General features: G+C 42.1%; 1 protein-coding gene across 2 annotated transcripts in view; it reads right to left on the bottom strand.

Moving 5' to 3' along the window:
• Nucleotides 1-7,851: 7,851 nt before the first annotated feature.
• SH3BP2 (SH3 domain binding protein 2) overlaps nucleotides 7,852-18,048 on the bottom strand; it is a 34,087-nt gene continuing 23,890 nt past the window's right edge. For both annotated transcript variants that reach the window (XM_019553292.1, XM_019553291.1), the window contains exons 4-13: nucleotides 17,183-17,300; nucleotides 16,577-16,647; nucleotides 16,076-16,164; nucleotides 14,911-14,979; nucleotides 13,671-14,334; nucleotides 12,018-12,123; nucleotides 11,081-11,136; nucleotides 9,817-9,898; nucleotides 9,469-9,528; nucleotides 7,852-9,007 (exon numbers count right to left, since the gene is read on the bottom strand). In XM_019553292.1, the coding sequence (XP_019408837.1) occupies nucleotides 8,870-9,007; nucleotides 9,469-9,528; nucleotides 9,817-9,898; nucleotides 11,081-11,136; nucleotides 12,018-12,123; nucleotides 13,671-14,334; nucleotides 14,911-14,979; nucleotides 16,076-16,164; nucleotides 16,577-16,647; nucleotides 17,183-17,300 (1,453 nt within the window). In that variant the 3' untranslated portion in view covers nucleotides 7,852-8,869. The remainder of the gene's footprint in view (nucleotides 9,008-9,468; nucleotides 9,529-9,816; nucleotides 9,899-11,080; nucleotides 11,137-12,017; nucleotides 12,124-13,670; nucleotides 14,335-14,910; nucleotides 14,980-16,075; nucleotides 16,165-16,576; nucleotides 16,648-17,182; nucleotides 17,301-18,048) is intronic.

The following is an 18,048-nucleotide window of genomic DNA, read 5'->3' as shown; positions in this document are numbered from 1 at the left end:
CTTATTAGACCAACTCAAATAGTTGGAAAAATTCTTAGCAAGCTTTCAGCCACAAACACCCTTCGTCAGGCTAAGAAAGCGTTGCGCCCAAAAGCTGGCTAAGAAAGACCAGCATAAAGAAGAGGTGATAATTTAACCCTTTGACCCCAGTATTATTTCCTGCCATGGCGGGGGGTTGGACTAGATGATCTACTCAGGTCCCTTCTGACCCTAGAAACTATGAAACTATGAAAACTATGAAACTAAATATTAAAGAAAGGAACAGTGCCAATAGCAAACTTCTAAAAAATTCTTTACAACCCAATCAGAACTGAAAAAAGAATGAAACAGATGTCCATAAATCCAAATCTAGGAAGCAGCTCAAATAATCAGGAGATGTACAAAATAAAGTAATGAGAAGACTGAAAAACGGCCAAAGGAAATTACAAGCTAAAGGGGTGAAAAATACCTGCTAAACATCATTCAGGGAAAGCTCTGACAACACCAAACATAGCATAAGTCATGTTGTGTTTAGGATGTGTTAGCTGTACTTAAAACATGAGCATCCATGTATTTGAGCAGTAAAACACATGCTAAGTACAGCTGCATCATAGCAAAGTTACAACTTTTCAGGGGAGTAGTATCTTCAGATTGTGCTAAGTAATGCTTGTTGAACTGTTGTTGGACTGATCTATGGACATAATGTGAGTTCAAAACTCTTGTGTGGTGCTGGGACCAGCAATTGGCTGACTGTTGGTCCCAGCCCCAGCACTGCACTGGAGCCAATTCAGAACTGCCAGTGGCAGAGACCCACCTCACTCCACAGATCCAGCAGCCCAGGTGCACCTCCAGCAACAGGAACGCACCCTCTCCCAGGGTCAGCGCTCCACGCCTCGCCACACGCCTCTCCTCTGCCTACTGCCAGTGGCGGAGACCCAGCTTGCCCCAGCCTGCCAGGGCAGAGACTCCTGAGCTGGGGAGTGCTGGAGTAGTCACACAGCGTGGAAGCCATGGGGGACTGTGGGCATGTGGGTTGCATGTCCTCATGGGCAGACACATGAGCTACAACACCCAGTGCCTAAGTCAGTGCCTGGGGGTAGAGGCACAGCAAGCTCCAGCCCTGTCTAGAGCAGGCGGAGATCATTATTAAGCATTAACAGGCAACTGCTCAGAACACATTCTAGCTTTTAATATGGTGCAGTAAGACTTACTACAATCTCAGATAAAACACATGCTAAGTGTCCCATGTGACAAGGCCCATGAAATTGTTAAAATCCCTTAAGTATCCTAAGTATACCAAGTCAGGGGTCAGCAACCTTTTAGCTAATGGTAGTCTAAGTTAATGCACCTCAGTTTCCCTCCCACCACTGAATGCTGCCGTCAGCTGCCACCAATTCCCTCACCACCAAATTGCTATTGCCAACCCTGCTATGTGGGCCAGATTCTGCCTGTGGACCATAGCTGCTGACTCCTGAAAATGATTACACTGTGCTTAGCAACCATTGCAAAGGCAAGCCAGTGAAATTCAGCAAATTAGTTCTCAATCCTTTGATCAGTGCCCTCTTTGCCTTTGCATGGAGTCCCAGGAAGTTCTGCATGGATATGGGGATCCACCCAGAACAGAACCAATTCTATTACAAGTTCTTTCCAGAGAGGATCAATGTGAAGTAGATGGCAGAAGAGAAACTGTAACCTGGAGCAAAAAAAGAATTAACCAAGCACTTTAAAGAATTATACAAATGAAAAAGGAATGGTTATGTGACTTTCTGAAAGCATGCAGCTCTCTAATCTTATTGGCTTATTTTGTCGCACTCAATTATATCCAACCCAGTGCCTAATTCTATAGTTACATATTACTGCAATTATCTTATTTTAAACAGTAAGGGCATGTCCAGATGAGCACACACATTGGGTCTGCAGTGCTGCAGACCCATCGCTGTGCTGCAAACCACACCTGCAAACCACAAGTGCTGCACTTCTAAGTATTCACTGCGCTAATTTGCAGCATGGTGTGGGGTGGGGTCTTGACACCAGGAGATCACCCAAAACTGGAGCCTGGACAGTTAGAGCTATGCTCCAACTGCCAGCCAGGCTCTTCACCTGGATCACCCAGGACCCCAGGTAAAGCTGCTGGGGCCAGCCCAGGTGCTGACCTCAGCCTCCCCTAACCCACCCGCAACTTGCTATGCGCCAGAGCACGTGTGCACAGGCGTTTCCAGGGGGCAAGTAGCAGAGACACAACTATGTGCTGCTGTTATTTGTTCCTGGGGAAAACACAAGCGTGCACTCATCTGGACGTGCCCCAAGAGTATATATAGAAGCAAAGTTATACATGGAAACATTTATTTGCAATACCTCCATTACTGATGAAGCCCATTAAGGAATGAAACAGTCATAGGAAGCAGCTACCCAAGCTCATAACAAAAAGTAATTATTAATTGTTAAAAGAAGAGGATAGAAGTGATAGACCACAATGGCAAGTTTAATGTTTAAGCCAGAGTCAGGAGAACCAGAGTATCATCCTGGTGCTGCCAGACTTCTGATGCATTCAACTCACTGAAATCACAATGTTTCAGCATCCCCAGCTATAAAATGGATGCAATTGTTACTCACTGCCAGTTGATATTGATTGATGTTGAGCGTTAAGGATCAATTTCTCTAAGAAATTTTCACAAGGTCATGTAGCAAAGGTTTCTCTTTGCACAATCACCCAGCCTTTTGTTGGCTGCATTTGGAAATGGTTCTACCACTTAACCAGCAGAGGTCACTACATTCAGCACATCTGCCTCAGAGGCTCAAGGAACCTGAGAAAGCAGGAGGCAGCAGAGACCACATGCGTTCTTCCAGTCCTGTCCAAGCCTGTAGGTGAACTTGAACTCACCTGTTTAAGTTATACAGCTATGAATAACCAAGGATAAAGTACTTCATATAGCACTTCTGTAGCAAAGGAATGGTGTACAGTGCCTCTGCTGTCAAAACCAAAAATTAAAAATCTACCTGAAAATATTTGTTAAAGATATTAAACGTCCTTCCAATTACAGCTTCCTTACAACAGTGTTTGAGACTAGGAGCGAATGCAGTCTTGGATTACAATGCAAAAGATTTATAGTTTCAGCACACAAACTGCTTAATCATGCTGATCAGCAATGTTACCTTCTACGTGTCTGTATCCACGTACCTCCAGTCTTTAAATTTTGAACACATTGGACAAGGAGAAACCTGTTACAGAGCCCTGTTCAGTGCCTAGCACAAGAATGCCTGGGTCCACAAGTGGGCTCATCTTATGGCCGAGACAGTATATAATAATAAAATCAAATGTTCTTTCCTTCTTTCAGTACCCTATCCTGTCTTAACTACTGAAAGCTGTGACTGAAATTAGCTTTGCTTTATAAGCTTCATCTTCCAAAAATTGCCAACTTTCCCTAACAGGGCCCATTTCCCTGGAACGTTATATCCAAGCTGCCTTACTCCAGGCTGGATTCTTCTTCAGAGAAATCAGAAAAGGAGTTTTAAAGTTGCAGTGTTTCTAGTGTCTTATCATCACTGGCTTTCTGAAGCATACGAGACTTCTGGCTCAGATCTACCTCATTTACTTGTTCCACAAACCTTCATTTTTATTTCATTGCCCTTGCTGAGCAGCAGCTTTTGTTTTTTGTGGGAAAGTTACAAAGATAAAGAGCCTGTGATCTGATGTATATCTTGGACTAAGAGAGGGAGGGAGCAATTCATAGAATCATAGAAAGATAGGACCAGAAGGGACCCCAGAAGTCAAAGTCCAACTTCCACCCAAGGCTATTCAAATCATCCTAGACAAGCATTTGTCTGACCTGTGTGGCAGCTGAAAAGCATGTCTGTGCAATAAAAATGCTTGCTGAAGGCTCTGTTAAGATTAGACCAAGTGTTTTTCTGTATTTGTTTAGATATTAAGCCATATGTTGTTGCTAAAAGCCTAATTATAGTTTAAGATGTAGTGAGGCCTTGCATAAAGTGAGGCCTAGAAAATTTAGCAAAGCCTAGAAGTAGTAAGGCGCTATGGCGCAGTTAAAATTACCTTATCAAAGGAATGCAAGGCTTGTATTGCTATTGGTCAGTCTATGGACAGTTGAAGAAAAAGGAATCTGAGTGGTCATACGTTACCAGTGTCAGTCAAAAGCTATAAATTAGCCAAAAGATCTAGAAACCATTCAGAAGGAAGATGAAGCTCTGTGAAAAGGATTAGGTAGCTGTTGCTTGGATCAATGGGCCTGAGGACCTCAAGGAGCCCAAGAACTGTATTTTAGGGTCCTTCCCGGCACCCCTCCACCAGCGTTGTTCGGGGACACTTGACCTCGCTGAACTTTGTGCAGAAAGAAGCTTGCTGTGTATCGGGCATCAGAGGGACTGCCAATAAGTTGCCGACACAAATTGCTTTTGTCTGTCATCATTTGTCTTGTTACTATGTGTAGTTGTGGTTTTTTTTAAGTCAACAAATCTTTCTTACTTTTCTACCCCCGACCACACCTCTCAATCTAAACCCTCCGCAGGTGGCTAGGACAACCTGTTCTGAAAAACAGGTCATATGGCATCTGGTGAAGAGGCTTTATTCCACCACTTGCCCTGGCACGGAGCAAGTGGCAGCAGCGACAGTGTTTGGGTGGGGGGCAGACCTTGCTATGGTGCCCTGGGAGTCGAGGGGGGAATAACCCCACTCCCTGGCCCCTACCTAAAAGGGCACAGCTGGCCAGAGTCTGGCCCCACCTGTACTCAGCTGCTGGAGCAGTGAGGGGGGAGCAACCATGACGGGACAGCAAGCCTGCCAGTTTCCCCAAGCGTGAGCCCCTTCCTGACAGGGGTGGTGGGGGTCCGGGAGGCGGCATGCTGTGCAGCGGGGAAAGCTGTACCGAGGATGGCAGTGCTGGCGGAGGTTCTGGCCCTCTCCAAGCCCTGGTGCTACCATGCAGTCTGCCACTGCTCTGCCCACCCCACAGCACAGTGCCCCCCACCCCCCTGAGAAAGGGCTCATGCTCCCCAACACTACGATGGGGGCTGCTGCCCCTATCAAGAGCCTTGCCCCCTTGCTGCTGCAGCCGTCAGGCAGGGGCGCAGCTAGACACCGGCCGGCAGGGCCCTGGGACAGGGGTTACCCCTGCACCCTCTGGCATCCAGGGTTTTATTCTACTGCTTGCCTCAAGCAGGGAGTGAGCAGTGGCGGTCGGGGTGGGTAGACCTGGCTGCAGTCCCTGGCGGACAGTGGAGAAAATAACCCCTTTCCCTGCCCACTCTCCCTCAGGAGCCATGGTGACCTGCTGCTGCATCACTGAGGGGTGAGGGCTCAACAGACCCAGCTTGGGTCCCTTCCAGTGGGACGGGGGGGTGGGTGGGAATTAAACCCCTCTGTTGCCAGTTCAGCCAAGGCTACTGCCCAGGCTGCCCCCCCCCCCAAACTTCCCTGCAGCTAAAGGCGCGCTGTAGTACCCCCCCGGCTCCTGGCCTGAACAGCTACAGGCATGTGTCGGCATTTCCTCAGTCCACAAGGAATATCGGTGCTGTTAAAGAAAACAACAACCAAAGACGTTCAACCTAGGCAGGTTAGACTAACCTGCAAAGATGGAATCAATTCAGGCTCTTTCTGAATGTCTGTCCCTAGCCAAAGAGAAGGTTTTAAGTGAAGGTAAACTGGGGCAAGACCGCTCTCAACTTGGTTCTTGAACTCAGGTTCTCACTCCTTTTCTCTCATTTTGTGGATACAGACTGGCTTGTTGGCTGTCTCTGCTCTTTGGAAATCTTTAAACATAGAAAGGTTCCTTGGTACTTACAAGTAGGCAAGCACATCACCCCTGTGCAAATCCACTGGTTTAGAGTCCTTGCTGGAAGGTATATTTCTTCTAACTCCTGTGCCCACCAGCCTTTTTTTTGAAAAAGGTTAAAGTTGTACCCAAGTGACACGAGTGTTTTCTCTTAGTTCTGCATGCAAAAAGAAAACTTCTAACAAGTGGGGATGGCCAGGACTGACACACAATTACTGGTACATTGTAACTGATGGCAGCACCAAGTACTGAGTGACAAGTTCTAGGCAAAGTCTTACCTGCCCAGGATCACCTTGCTTTAGAGAGATACTTCCAGATAGAGATTCCATTCAAACAAACCACCAGCCTCCTGGGAAATGCAGAATGGGCTACATAATAGGACTCTAGCCAGGACACAAAGAACTTATCCATCCCAGTTCCATTATATTCTTGGAGTCCTGGGTCTTATTTACAGTAAGGCTACTCCATGTTCAGTGATATTCTTTTTTTATTTATGGATTCATCTCCATAAATAAAATTATGCAGGTGCATAATTCATATTTGTTTGCTGAAATGGTAAGCTTCTGAAAGAGCTTCCCATGAACACCACTATTCCTCAAATGGTGTTGAAAAAAATAAATCAGAATTCTAGGAGCACGTGCATTTAAACGTAGCCCAACAAGACGGCAAGGTCTTCCTTTTAAGTATATTACAGGTCAGTGATAATGCACAGGTTTCATAGGAACTGGCCTTAAAATTTATTCACCTCATAGACATACATGTTCAAAGGTTTATCACAAGGAAATTAAGGGATAGAAAAATGAATATTTACGTATTTGCAAATCTCATACTATACACAAAGACAGTGTTATGTTTTATTATATTTGATTACATGTTACTTTTCTAGTTTAAGGGATTTAGATTAATAATATTCATTATAAGGGCCTAAACAAAATGCTACCAAAATTATATATTTGAACTCACGGCTCCCTGCAACACAGCAAGTCTGTAAGTGTGAGTGAATGGCCTTTTATGGCAACATCATATTTTTCCACAGGGGGCAAAATTAATTTGATTAACCTCTGAAGGGGGAAAAATCTACGTGATATCTGGGCAATCCTCTCTCTTCTAAGGTTGGCTCTCTGCACTCACCATAGAACCGCTCTGACTAGTTTTTACAGGCACTTGATTGGTTGAATGTTCACAGTCAGAGAAGAAAATCCAGAGAATACCCACACAGGAAAAGAAAAGCTTTTAGCCAATTAAAATCACAATCCAATGCTTGTAGCACTGTGGTTTTCCAAGGTAGTGTTAGCTTACATTTATAAACACACTTTAAGGGTAAGCAGAGATAAATATAAATTACAGATAAGTCAGTTCAAAAGCATCAAAGCAGCAATCTGAAGCCAGGAATTGTGGCTCCAAACATCTCTCTCAAGGAGAATTCACCAGAGGCAATACCTCTGGTAAATTAAAAAACCAAACCAAACCATATTTAATTCATTTTTTATAAACAGAAGACTCGCACATTGTAACCATCTTGTTCAATGCATATAATTTAAATAAGCAAAAGTTAGTGTCAGAGATTAAAGCCGGTGTGCAGAAAGTCAACAAAAAGAAAGACCATTCCCCAATCTCAAGAAGAAAGGCCATTCCCCAATCTGGAATCAGAAGCCTCGCCATATAAAGCTGGATTAGTTCCATTTCAGGTTCAGAAAGATTAAACTTGTTTCCAAGGGCATAATTACAGAACTTTTGATATCTGTGAAATGCAGGACATTTAATAACGTGCACTAGAAAAAGTCAGTGATGTTAAAGTGAGTCTATTAACACCTTGGCTGTAAGACTCTTCTACACAAACTTGGCAAGAAGAACTATAAGCACCTTGTATTGATAGGGATTTTTTAAATTCCACATTTTGTTCTTAGTCAACCAAAAATGAATTCATATATAAACCAGTGAGAGACACATGATCCCAAAGTTATTGGATGCCAAACCAAGTAGCCAATTTAAAAAAAAAAAAAAAATGGCAGAGAATAAATTTCAGATTCCCAGAAGGTGCAATGAGAACAATGCATTTTACACGTACAGAATTTGAGACATTGACAATTTAGTCCAAGCGTTTTAATAAGATGTTATAAATTATTTATTAGTGATTCAAATATTAGGCCCATCTTTCTTGTTCCTTCCTTCTGTAGGGGCCTTCTGAGGAGAATCTGGGGTACGCTCCAGAGTTTTCTCCACTTCAGCTCTCATGTTCTTTTTCTCCTTTCCCATGCACTCAGGAAGAGAAAAAAAGTGGCACCACTCTCCCTGCTGAGAACTAGTTAACAGAGCTTTCCTTAGAGTAAAATCAGTACTATTCCACAACTGTCCTGAGTGGCTAACACTGAGCATCATAGAGAACTGAGATGAGATCCAAGATGAGCAGTCCCCTGGGGAGGCACTTGTGGTACAGCCTGGAAGTCAGATACAGTGATCAGAGGATGTTTTTTTTGCAAGGTCTGACTTAGAAAGGGCCACCTCTGATTTCCTCTGGCCACACAGAATCCAATTTTTGCCAGAAATACTCTAGTTATTTATTTACAAATTAATTATAAATTACTACAAAACCTCAGTCAAGCACCAATATTGACTCAAAGCGTGAATGTCAGTCAGACAGTTAGTATTCCTGAGCACAAGTAGCTTGTGCTTTACTTTCAGAAGTTCCTTATTCCTATTGGTTTTGTTCACAACACTGCTTTGGCCATGTCTGTCCTCCAGCTTCACATCCACATGCCTGGGACAGTAGTAGCAGCAGTTCTACAAAAGGCACGAATCTTGCAAACACTTCTCACAGCACAGCCAAACTGCCCTTCTTTGGCGAAAGGCCCAACAAAGTCCAGTGATCAGGATTGGAAAATTTTACCAAAGAGATCATTAGATGAAGTCTGTATGCAATCCATACTCCGTGGGACAGGTGGTTGAAACAAACTCAGTCTCCATGTGTGCAAAGAATGAACCCAGTCAAGCCCAACAGCGTGGCTACTCTGTTCACTTTATAGGCTCGTAGGAACTACCATTCCCCTAAGAGCCCATCTTTCCACAGTGCCTTTTACCTCAGTCAGTGAATTATACAGGGTGCGTCACCTTGGTCCAGAGTAGCCATAAGGACATCCGAGAGTGAGGCTGTCATGGCTGGGTAAGACATGGGTGGAGTAGTACTCAATCAAACTTCCAAGGTTCAGAAACATGCTGTCTGAGTCCAGGTAAAACTTTGTATCCTGTTAAAGGGAAGCAAACATTTCTGTAATCTCTGACACGTAGAAATGCTACTATTTCCAAGGGCAAAACACCCACCCATCCTCAGAACTATGAAGTACTTTCAAACAAACCACAACTTAGTACATTCTTATATGCAACAACCTAGTCATATACATGAATGACCAACCCCGACTAAACTCAGAGATCCAAAAACCCACTGGCCTCAGTTTTACTGATTTTCAGATTTGGATCAGAATATTACAGGTGGTTCCTCATCTTCATAATTCATTAACTGGAAAGCCCAAATCAAAAGTATTTAGGCTCTGGATCCAGATTTGTTTTTTTGTTTTTTTTTTTTTAAGTTCAGGCTTTTCTACATTTCCAGGGTGAGGGAACTGGGGTTTAGACCATCTTATTTATATATCTAGGAATAAACACTAGAGAGAATCTTCCTATATATATATATAGCATTGATACCAACCTTTTCAAAGATTCTGTAGTTCCTCACTTTCTCTGTAGACTCATCCCATACAACCAATACCTTGAGAAACAATAATGTGTGTTATATTTAAAATTTAAGCAAAGAAAACATTATCTTACTGTTCCATTTATTAGTAAGTTGGAGAAAATCAGTTACATTTCCTCAACTGGCCAAGTATCTTAGATCCTCAGAGTTCTGCAAGCAGGTTAGAACAGCTGCTGCTTATATATTTACTTTTATTTAAAAAAGGCATTTTCAGGTTGCTAAAACCTTTAGCCATCTTCCACTTTAATTGCAATAATTCAGCAATTGAAATTTCATTAACCTGAGGATTCTACTATGAGTTACCTTTCCAGGCTTGGTAGATGAATTCCGAATACAATATAATCCATTTTGGGGCTGTCCTCTTGGGCTGGTGGTTTTGAACAGCCTAAAATAACAGGGTAACAATAAATATCCATTCTATTTCAAATCTCTTACAAATATTTTCTTACAAATAAGTGTGATATGTTAGTCTTCATTGCAGCAATTATTGTGATTGCCTAGAACTGGTTAAAGAGGGGGTAGGAAATCAGAAGAATCAATAAAATAACCTCTGGTAATGGACATGTAATAGAACCTCATTATTCTAACAAGTTCCCTTAGAATCCTTGAACAGTTAACATATTGGGATGTAATAGTATTATAGAGACATTATTCAGAAAGCTGAAAAACAAGAAAAATCTCTGATCTCTCTCTGTCTTGCTGTACGGCCTTGAAAACATCAAAAATTCTGTCTCCATTTCCCAGTCTGCATCTCCCAACCTGTCATGGGTGCTGTAAGGAACATTCACAAATATCTGACCGTAATTTAGGACTTAAAGACCGAATTCAGTAGTCATATAGGTGCTGACTGGTAGAAAATTGTAGTTTTTTGTTACAAAACATTGAAGCAAGTTATCTGCAAGTCAAATCACCTATTATTCCTCTCCCACTTGTAATTAAAACTGCGAACTTCTCCGAACACGGAACATTGCCCCACAAGAGAAATTCAAAGTCAGTAAGTGGATACTACTGAAAATAAATCACAAGTGCAGTTTCTTAAAAATGTTCCCTACAGGTTGGACTTTGCAGAACCAAGAAATATAATTCAGCTTTTACTCACTAGCAGCAGTCTCTCCAAAGATCACCCGCAGAATTAGGGTGATGTCTATTATTTGGACTTCTGTCTGTTGGGGTCTAACACCATCAAAATCATGTGAGATGGTCATTTGGCAATGGCAAGTGGGGGGCTGTGGTTCAAACAGTGACCTAAATATTAAAAAGCTCTCTAGCTTCTACTAGATATCTACCACGTCTAGCAGCCTGGCAAGGCACCTCTGATAGCCCAATTATTCTACATAGGTCAATTTGTTATTGAATAGTTTTTATAGTAGAACATAATTAGCTTTCTTGAAGGTAACAGTTTTCAGTTTAAAAGAACTGTTGTATTATCTATAACTAGTGAAAAGTGACTTTTAGTAGAAATCTCAACCTTATTTGCTCATCTTCTCCCTCACTAAATGAACTCCCTGGACTGTAGGTTCTGTTTACTGAGCATTAGTAACATTTCTAAACAAACAGTTAAATTTACCTTTCAACATCAGTGGATTCAGAAGTATTAACAAATACTGAATTAGGCAGCTCAACCTGTTAAGAAAAAATGGGGTAACAAATAAAAAGCATAAGTGTGTGTAAAGAAAGAAAAACTAAAATTATCTACATTTCTCAAAAAACCCAAAAGACTGGATTATCTGCATCTGCAGGTTTTGTTTTTTTTCATTTTGCCATACTCCAGCTACAGTTCTCAAACTCACACCAACATTTTACAAGTACAAGAAGGCAACAGATTTGTTACTGCATCTTTTAAGGGAGGGGAAAGAAAGCCACGAAGTGAGGTGAAAAACACTTCTGCAACATTTCTTAGGCTATCAGAGAGGCTCACAGTGTGATTTTTTAGTGATATAAGTTCTGTTATCCACAACCCAGAATCCGACACATGTAGAAATTATAAAATGTAATATAATAGGTGATGGGATGTTTTATCATATCAGGTGAAAGCATGACAATTCCAGGAACCATGCTTTGAGAAAGAAACCCTGCCCCCTCTCCCCCATCAAATGTTGTTGAAGTTGGCTTGATGAAGTGCAATGAACCATGGATGTGCCAATGCAGGAGAAAAGGTGGAGGAAGTGGCAAGGAGACTGGCAGGCGGTGAAGAGTGCACAGGCTAGATCTGTCCAGTTTCTTAGAAGATGATGATGTATAAAGAAATCTACTTGAATAAAATGGAGCAAGAAAAAGGGGCTCTTTGCTAGTGAGTCAACCTGTTGCAGCTAGCCAGCCAGCATGGAATAGCTAGTCTAGGTGTAAGATTGCACTGTCTCTCTCAAATCCAGCCACTGCAGAAACAGTACACTTAGGCAAAGCCATCCACTTTCTTATCAGAGATCTGGCTCGAGGCTAAAATATACAACTCCACAAACAGAAGAAAATGTTCTCTTCGGGAATGACCGTCTACTTGAACTTACTTTTTCATAGTCTTCATCAGAATCTTCAGAGTGGTTTTGCTTTGAAGATATGGCTGGTTTTTCAAATGAGAAGCTACGGAAACTTTGTCCATCTGGTGGCGATCTCCTAGTAGAAACAGATCAAAAACGAAGAATTTTTCTACAGGAAAGTCATAAAGAGGGCAACAGAAATAGATCCCAAATACTAATTTCAGTAGTAACCTATTTGTCCTTTAACAAATCTTGATTATTCGCTCCTCAGAGCTGTTGAGCAACATGATGGATGCAGAGACTTTCATCTCCCCAAGCACCATTGTGTGTCTTACAAAGAAGGTCTTTGTGTTGAAGCATACATTCCATGACTCAGAGCCTAAAGCTTACCTTAAATTCTTAAATGAAACCTAAGGCTCTATTGTGTCTTCAAAGACAGCCCAAACAGGTGCACACAATTTTATTTTAGGTGGCCTAGTTCTTATTCTTTAAAACATTTCCAATAACCATAGTTTCTTGCAAAGTTTTAAAATACTGGACAGTTCACATTATAAGCAAAATTACTGATTCTTAACAGATGCATTCATCCCCTGAAGACATTAGAAAAATTGTAAAACTGCCAGCCATGTTGTTTAGTGAAGTAATGTTTAAATCATGATCCATGTCTACACAAAAGTGATTTTTATCTGCTTCATATGCACACTCTCAGATTAACATAAACTGAGAAACTAAGAGTTGCTTAACACAGCAAAAAACCGTAACTCGAAGGAGAGCAGAAATAACAGATGACTTGGATGCTACGAACCAGTTGTCAGACATTATTCAGGATTATAGGAAAGTAGGGCTGGAAGGATTTCAAGGGGTAATCTAGTTCAGCCCCCTGCTCAGGGCAGGATTATCTTTGACTAAAACATCCTAGTCAAACATCTGTCCAATTCAAAGGTGCCCAACCTTTCAGCCTTATGGACCAGTTAAGTGGCATGGGGTCAGTCTGCAGGTGAGATCCCACAGAGTGTTGGCATGTGGGGTCAGTCCATGGCTGTGATCCCACACACCCAGATCCAGCTGCAGAGCAACCTGCATGCCTGCCGGCATGATTTAGCATGCAGGAACACGTTATTTGGCCTACAAGACTCCCTGTAGGTTCAGAAATTTGGCAGCAAGGTAGCAGCAATTAATGCTGCCACTGGTCTCCTACTACCAAATTTCTGGACCTGTGGAATGGATCTGGCCTGCAGACTGGCAGCTAAGCACCACTCAATAGTCTAACTTTCTCTTGAAAATTTCCAAGGATGGACATTCCACAATGTCTCTAGGTATCCTGGTCCAATGCTTAATCAGTTTCTCAGTCAGAAAGTTCCTTCTAATCACTAATCTAAATTTCTTCTGCTGCATCTTGGAAGCCTTTGCTCCTAGTCCTGTCCCCTACAGCCACAAAGAAAAAGTCTCTCTCTAAACTCTTTAGAAATCACACTTCAGGTACATGAAGACTATTTTCTAACCTCTCCCTCAGTCTTCTAGGTCTTTCAACCTTTCCTCATAAGGCAAGTGTCCCAGGCCTCTAATCATTTTTGTCACTCTTTCTAATTTGCCCATATCTTTCTTCAAATACAGGGCCCAAAACTGAACACAGTACTCCAGGTGAGGTAGGAAACATGCAGTAGGAAACTGGGCAATACTTACTGTAACTGAGGAAGCACAGCCTTCTCTGGTTTAGGTTTGATTCCAGGTATGGGTGGCGGATGGCTGGGCACAGGCAGCTGGTGGCCAAATAGGGATGGAGGGTGGCCAGGCAGAGGTGGTGGATGGCTGGGTAAAGGCGGCTTAGGCAGCACTTGTGGCACAAACAGTCCAGGCTTGCCAAGTTCTTTGGGCACTTTGATCTCAACTGGCTTCTCAGACAAATGCGCTATTTTGGGTTTGTTGCCTGGCAATGGAGGCGGGGTCCATTGGGAAAGGCTTAAATTTTTTAGTTTCTCACATCCTTCTGGACTGGCAAAAACATGGCCAATAGACAGAGGTTCTGGTGATGGTGAGCAGCTGTCTTTGTTGAAGGCACCCTTTTTGAAATGAGGTATGGGGGGAAGAGGAGGTGGCACATCGCTCAATCTCCTGTTTGATGGCTGCATCTTAAGATTAGGTTCAGCTCTGCAGTGCAGCTGGGATTCCCTCATGTGCAAGAATTCCTCAGATTTTATATCGGGCAAGCTTCTTTTAGGTGGAGGAGGAGGAAGTTGGGGCCCAGTGGATTTGCTCGGAAAAGAGCGTGTCCTTGATTCTGCGTAAGCAGCTTTTCTGATGTGAGGAACTGGTGGTGGCGGGTAGGCTGGTGGGAGGACCATGTTATCTGGTGAAGAAAAGCCCCGCAACACAGAAAATTAAACTGAATGAAATCAATGAGATTTTTTTCCCCCCCTCAGTTAAGTAGAAATTTCCTGTAAGGTATTTCTAGGGCATAAATCTTCATCTGTTATGTCACTGCTACCAACTCTGAACTGTCACACCCAATTCTGGACTTTATCAGTGCTGAATCTTACAGTGTTTACTCAGACAAGTCACACTTAATGCTACCAAGAGCTCTGCCGTTGTTAAAACAGAAGGAATGGACTCTATGTAAAAGCCAGGACTATGGTTAAAGGAACCCATTTTTTTGAGAGATCTACAGAGAAAGAGACTTTGCACCTTGTGGATCATGACTAACCACCACGTTTCTTTGAGGATTTAAAGCATCCTCCGTTGCTACTAATTTTAATAGGAAATTAACTGCGAATTATAAATCAACGCATTATGACGCCAGTTCTTCTTACTTGTTCATTACTTTATTTGCCTACAGGGCTCTTTGTGCCGTCAAGTTGAAATACCTGTCTATAGATATTTCTCTCACGGATGTCACCTTTATTCAAGATCTTTGAATATCACTTACCATCTGGTTTCAATGAGTCTGGAGTATCTGGTTGCAAGTAAGATTCTTCATCCTCTTCCTGGTCATAGTCTGCAAGTAAAAATAAGTATGTTAAATACTAAGCAGCGCTCATGGGGACCAAGTCACAGCAACACGCATTTGGTGCTTCCTGTTAAAAAAAGGAAATATTTTTTTATTATGAACCTGGGTTAGGAAGGCAGAAGCTCACTCTCTCCTTAATCTAGCTAGCTCACAGAAGTACCACACATCCCTTCCAGTCCCTTGAATGAAAGAAAGCAAAAAAGAATAAAATGCCAAAACTGGCGTCAAAATGAATCCCGAGGATCCTGGTAATGTTGGATTGAAAGCGTTGTTTTCTAACATTTTTTGGCCAGGTAATCAGCCACTGACATGTGTAAGATATCCCAAGCAGCCCACAGGATTTCAATAGGTCTACCTTTTTAATGTGAACCAACTACAGCAAAGGCAGCCATGGACCTTGGGGACTACACAGAAGGCAGGGAAGTTTCAAAAGTCTCCATGTGTCATTTTCAAGTCCAAGTCCCACTGAATTCCACACAGAGGCACTATTAAAAACATTTCCCTCTCTTTACTGTAGCTGGTGTACAGGACCCTAAGAATAACTTGTTCCTTTCTTAGCTGTGAGAAGATAACAACGTAATGACTTTTGGTGTTATTTAAAGATTTTCAGAACAAACATTTAAGCAATTAAAGCTTTATGTAAATAAAGAGACTTGATACGATAGTCAAATATAATAGAGATCATTAGCATTCCTGTGCCACAAAGGGAGACAAGCCTCAAATGTTTGTCACCCAACCTTTTGCTAGATTGATTGACCAGGCATAAACAAATGACTAAGTATGAGCCTAATCCTAAAGTATTCAGTACATTTCTGAGCTTCTTCAGCTGCTGCCACTTTCACAAAGGGTTTACAGTGCTGGCCTCATATGCATTCCCTAGTCTACATTTACTGGAGCCAACCACACATCGTGATAGCAGGCGTTAATACATTACTGCTGCAAACATAGCCAAACGATTCTTATGCTACGTGAGCTTTCTGCTACAAATCTAGAGTGCCATGGGAAGAGGGAGAAATCAAAAAGTTTCACTTATTGACAGGGAAAGGGATAGAGGAGGGGCACTTATACAAGATTAAATCCTTACCTTCATTTTCTGTGGAATGATGGGAGTACTTGATATCAACAGGACGTTCGACTGAGCCATAGAAACTGTCTGCATCGGAACCAGAATCGCTATAAAATGAAAAGCGAATAAGTATCAGCTGAGTATGCACCAGTGCCTTATGGGTATTCTACAATGAGAGATACAGGTTAGTAGCACTTAAGCAACTGCTGGGGTAGACCCCTGAAAGGAGCCAAGAAAAAAAATAACCATATTCATTTTCCAATTAAAAAATGAAATAAATTGTTTTACACTTAAAAATTCTTGTGAAGTTGATATTTTAAATCCTCTTCACAAAGGATTATTTTTTGTGTGATGTCCCGAGTCGGCTGTTGCTGGCAATCACTACACCTGTTATTATTTGCTGCTAAACAATGAGTTTTATTTTAACAGCTGCAAACCCAGCCTCCCCCCCACAAGCAACCTTATCAAGGGCAAACGTAAGAATGAGCAAAGTAATGGTATGATTAAACAGATGCATACCTGAAATCTACTACTGTTTCCTTCTTCTCATGATAATGATCTATTTCCCTCCTCAGTGAGAGCATCCAGCTCTGAAAAAGTAACACACACAAAAATCAGCTGCCTTCTGCAAGGTTAGAGGTGCCAGCAGTTGTGGGTCTGCAGCATACCAGTACTTACCCGCCTGCCTCAAGGGGATGCTGTGAAGTTTTACCCGTTAATGTGCTTTGAACAAAGGTCTATAATACAGTCTCAAAATACCTCTAATTACGGAACTTAATGTAACATCCTCTCAAATACCTATTTAAAAGCTAGGTCACTTATGTTATACATGGGGCAGAAATTCCATACAGTGACGCTATTGTTTATGAAAGTTTTTACAGAATTTATATCTTGACCGCCCCTAAAGACATCCAGGACATTTAGAACAGCAGTTCTAGCTATTCTCTGAATTAGGTGCCAATACCTGGATAAGCACAATCATGAGAATGGGCTTCTCTGAAAATCATGGCCCACAAGAGCTAAGCACCCAAACCTCTTTGCTGTTGGAGTATCTCATTCTCTTCAGATCCTTTAAAAATTGCAAATTAATTCCCCCATTCCTCATCTCCTCTAACAGGAATTTACCTTTCTTTCCTCTTCAGAGGAGGCAGAAAATAACCAGGTTCTGTGCTTCTTGCTAATGTGAACCAACTTGAAAGGGAACACGTTGCTTGATGTTGTCTCCTCAGCTGCCCGCATAACCCTGGGCACCAGAAAGCAGGGTAAAAAACTGAGTCAATGAAGTTAGCTTTATTAGGCAGGTAAAAAGACACGTACTGTTCAAATGGCCTTTTGGCCAAGTTTGCCCAAAGTAAAAATAAGTCAAATACACAGGAATGTTTATACCAGGAAAACAGGAAAGGGTAGAGCCCACAGAGAGGCCCTTCACTAACCAAATCACACAAAGCATGGCCCTGTCAGTTGGTAAACATGTTGCCTTAAACATGTTTATTATAGCATTTTACCAAAGTAAGTTATTGCTTCAGCTTCATAGCATGAAGGTATCTGTGCAGCCATGCTCCTCATTTCAGGAGTCCACACTAATAGACAACATGGAACAATCTCAACGGCTTTTCCATGAACAGAAAGGGGCAACCAAAGTTAACATCACCCTTTGTTTTGCTTCTTCACTTACTTCAGTGGGCAACCATGCTTTTAAAGCAATGCACCTACTGCAGCTTGATGCATATAATCCAGTCTTTCAGCAACTGGGTTAAATTCAGTTGCTGTCCTTCCTCTCCCTTCCAGGTATGTCCTCACTCTCAAGTGAGAGAGACCCCTAAGGAAATTATTTACAGATTTACAATACAGGAGTTTGGGAGTTAAAAAACAACAGATTGGAGCTTTAAGTGGTAAGACTTTTTTCCAGAGTATCCAAAGTTGCTTATTCAGCATAAGCCACAGGGAACTTTGATTAGGGTTTCCCCCTCTCCCTTTTTTAAATGCCAGTT

This window comes from Crocodylus porosus, unplaced genomic scaffold, assembly GCF_001723895.1.
Source record: "Crocodylus porosus isolate Cpor-Errol unplaced genomic scaffold, CroPor_comp1, whole genome shotgun sequence".
NCBI lineage: Eukaryota > Metazoa > Chordata > Crocodylia > Crocodylidae > Crocodylus > Crocodylus porosus.
The sequence above is the reverse complement of the archived record's forward strand: the minus strand, read 5'-3'. Positions and strand labels throughout refer to the sequence as shown.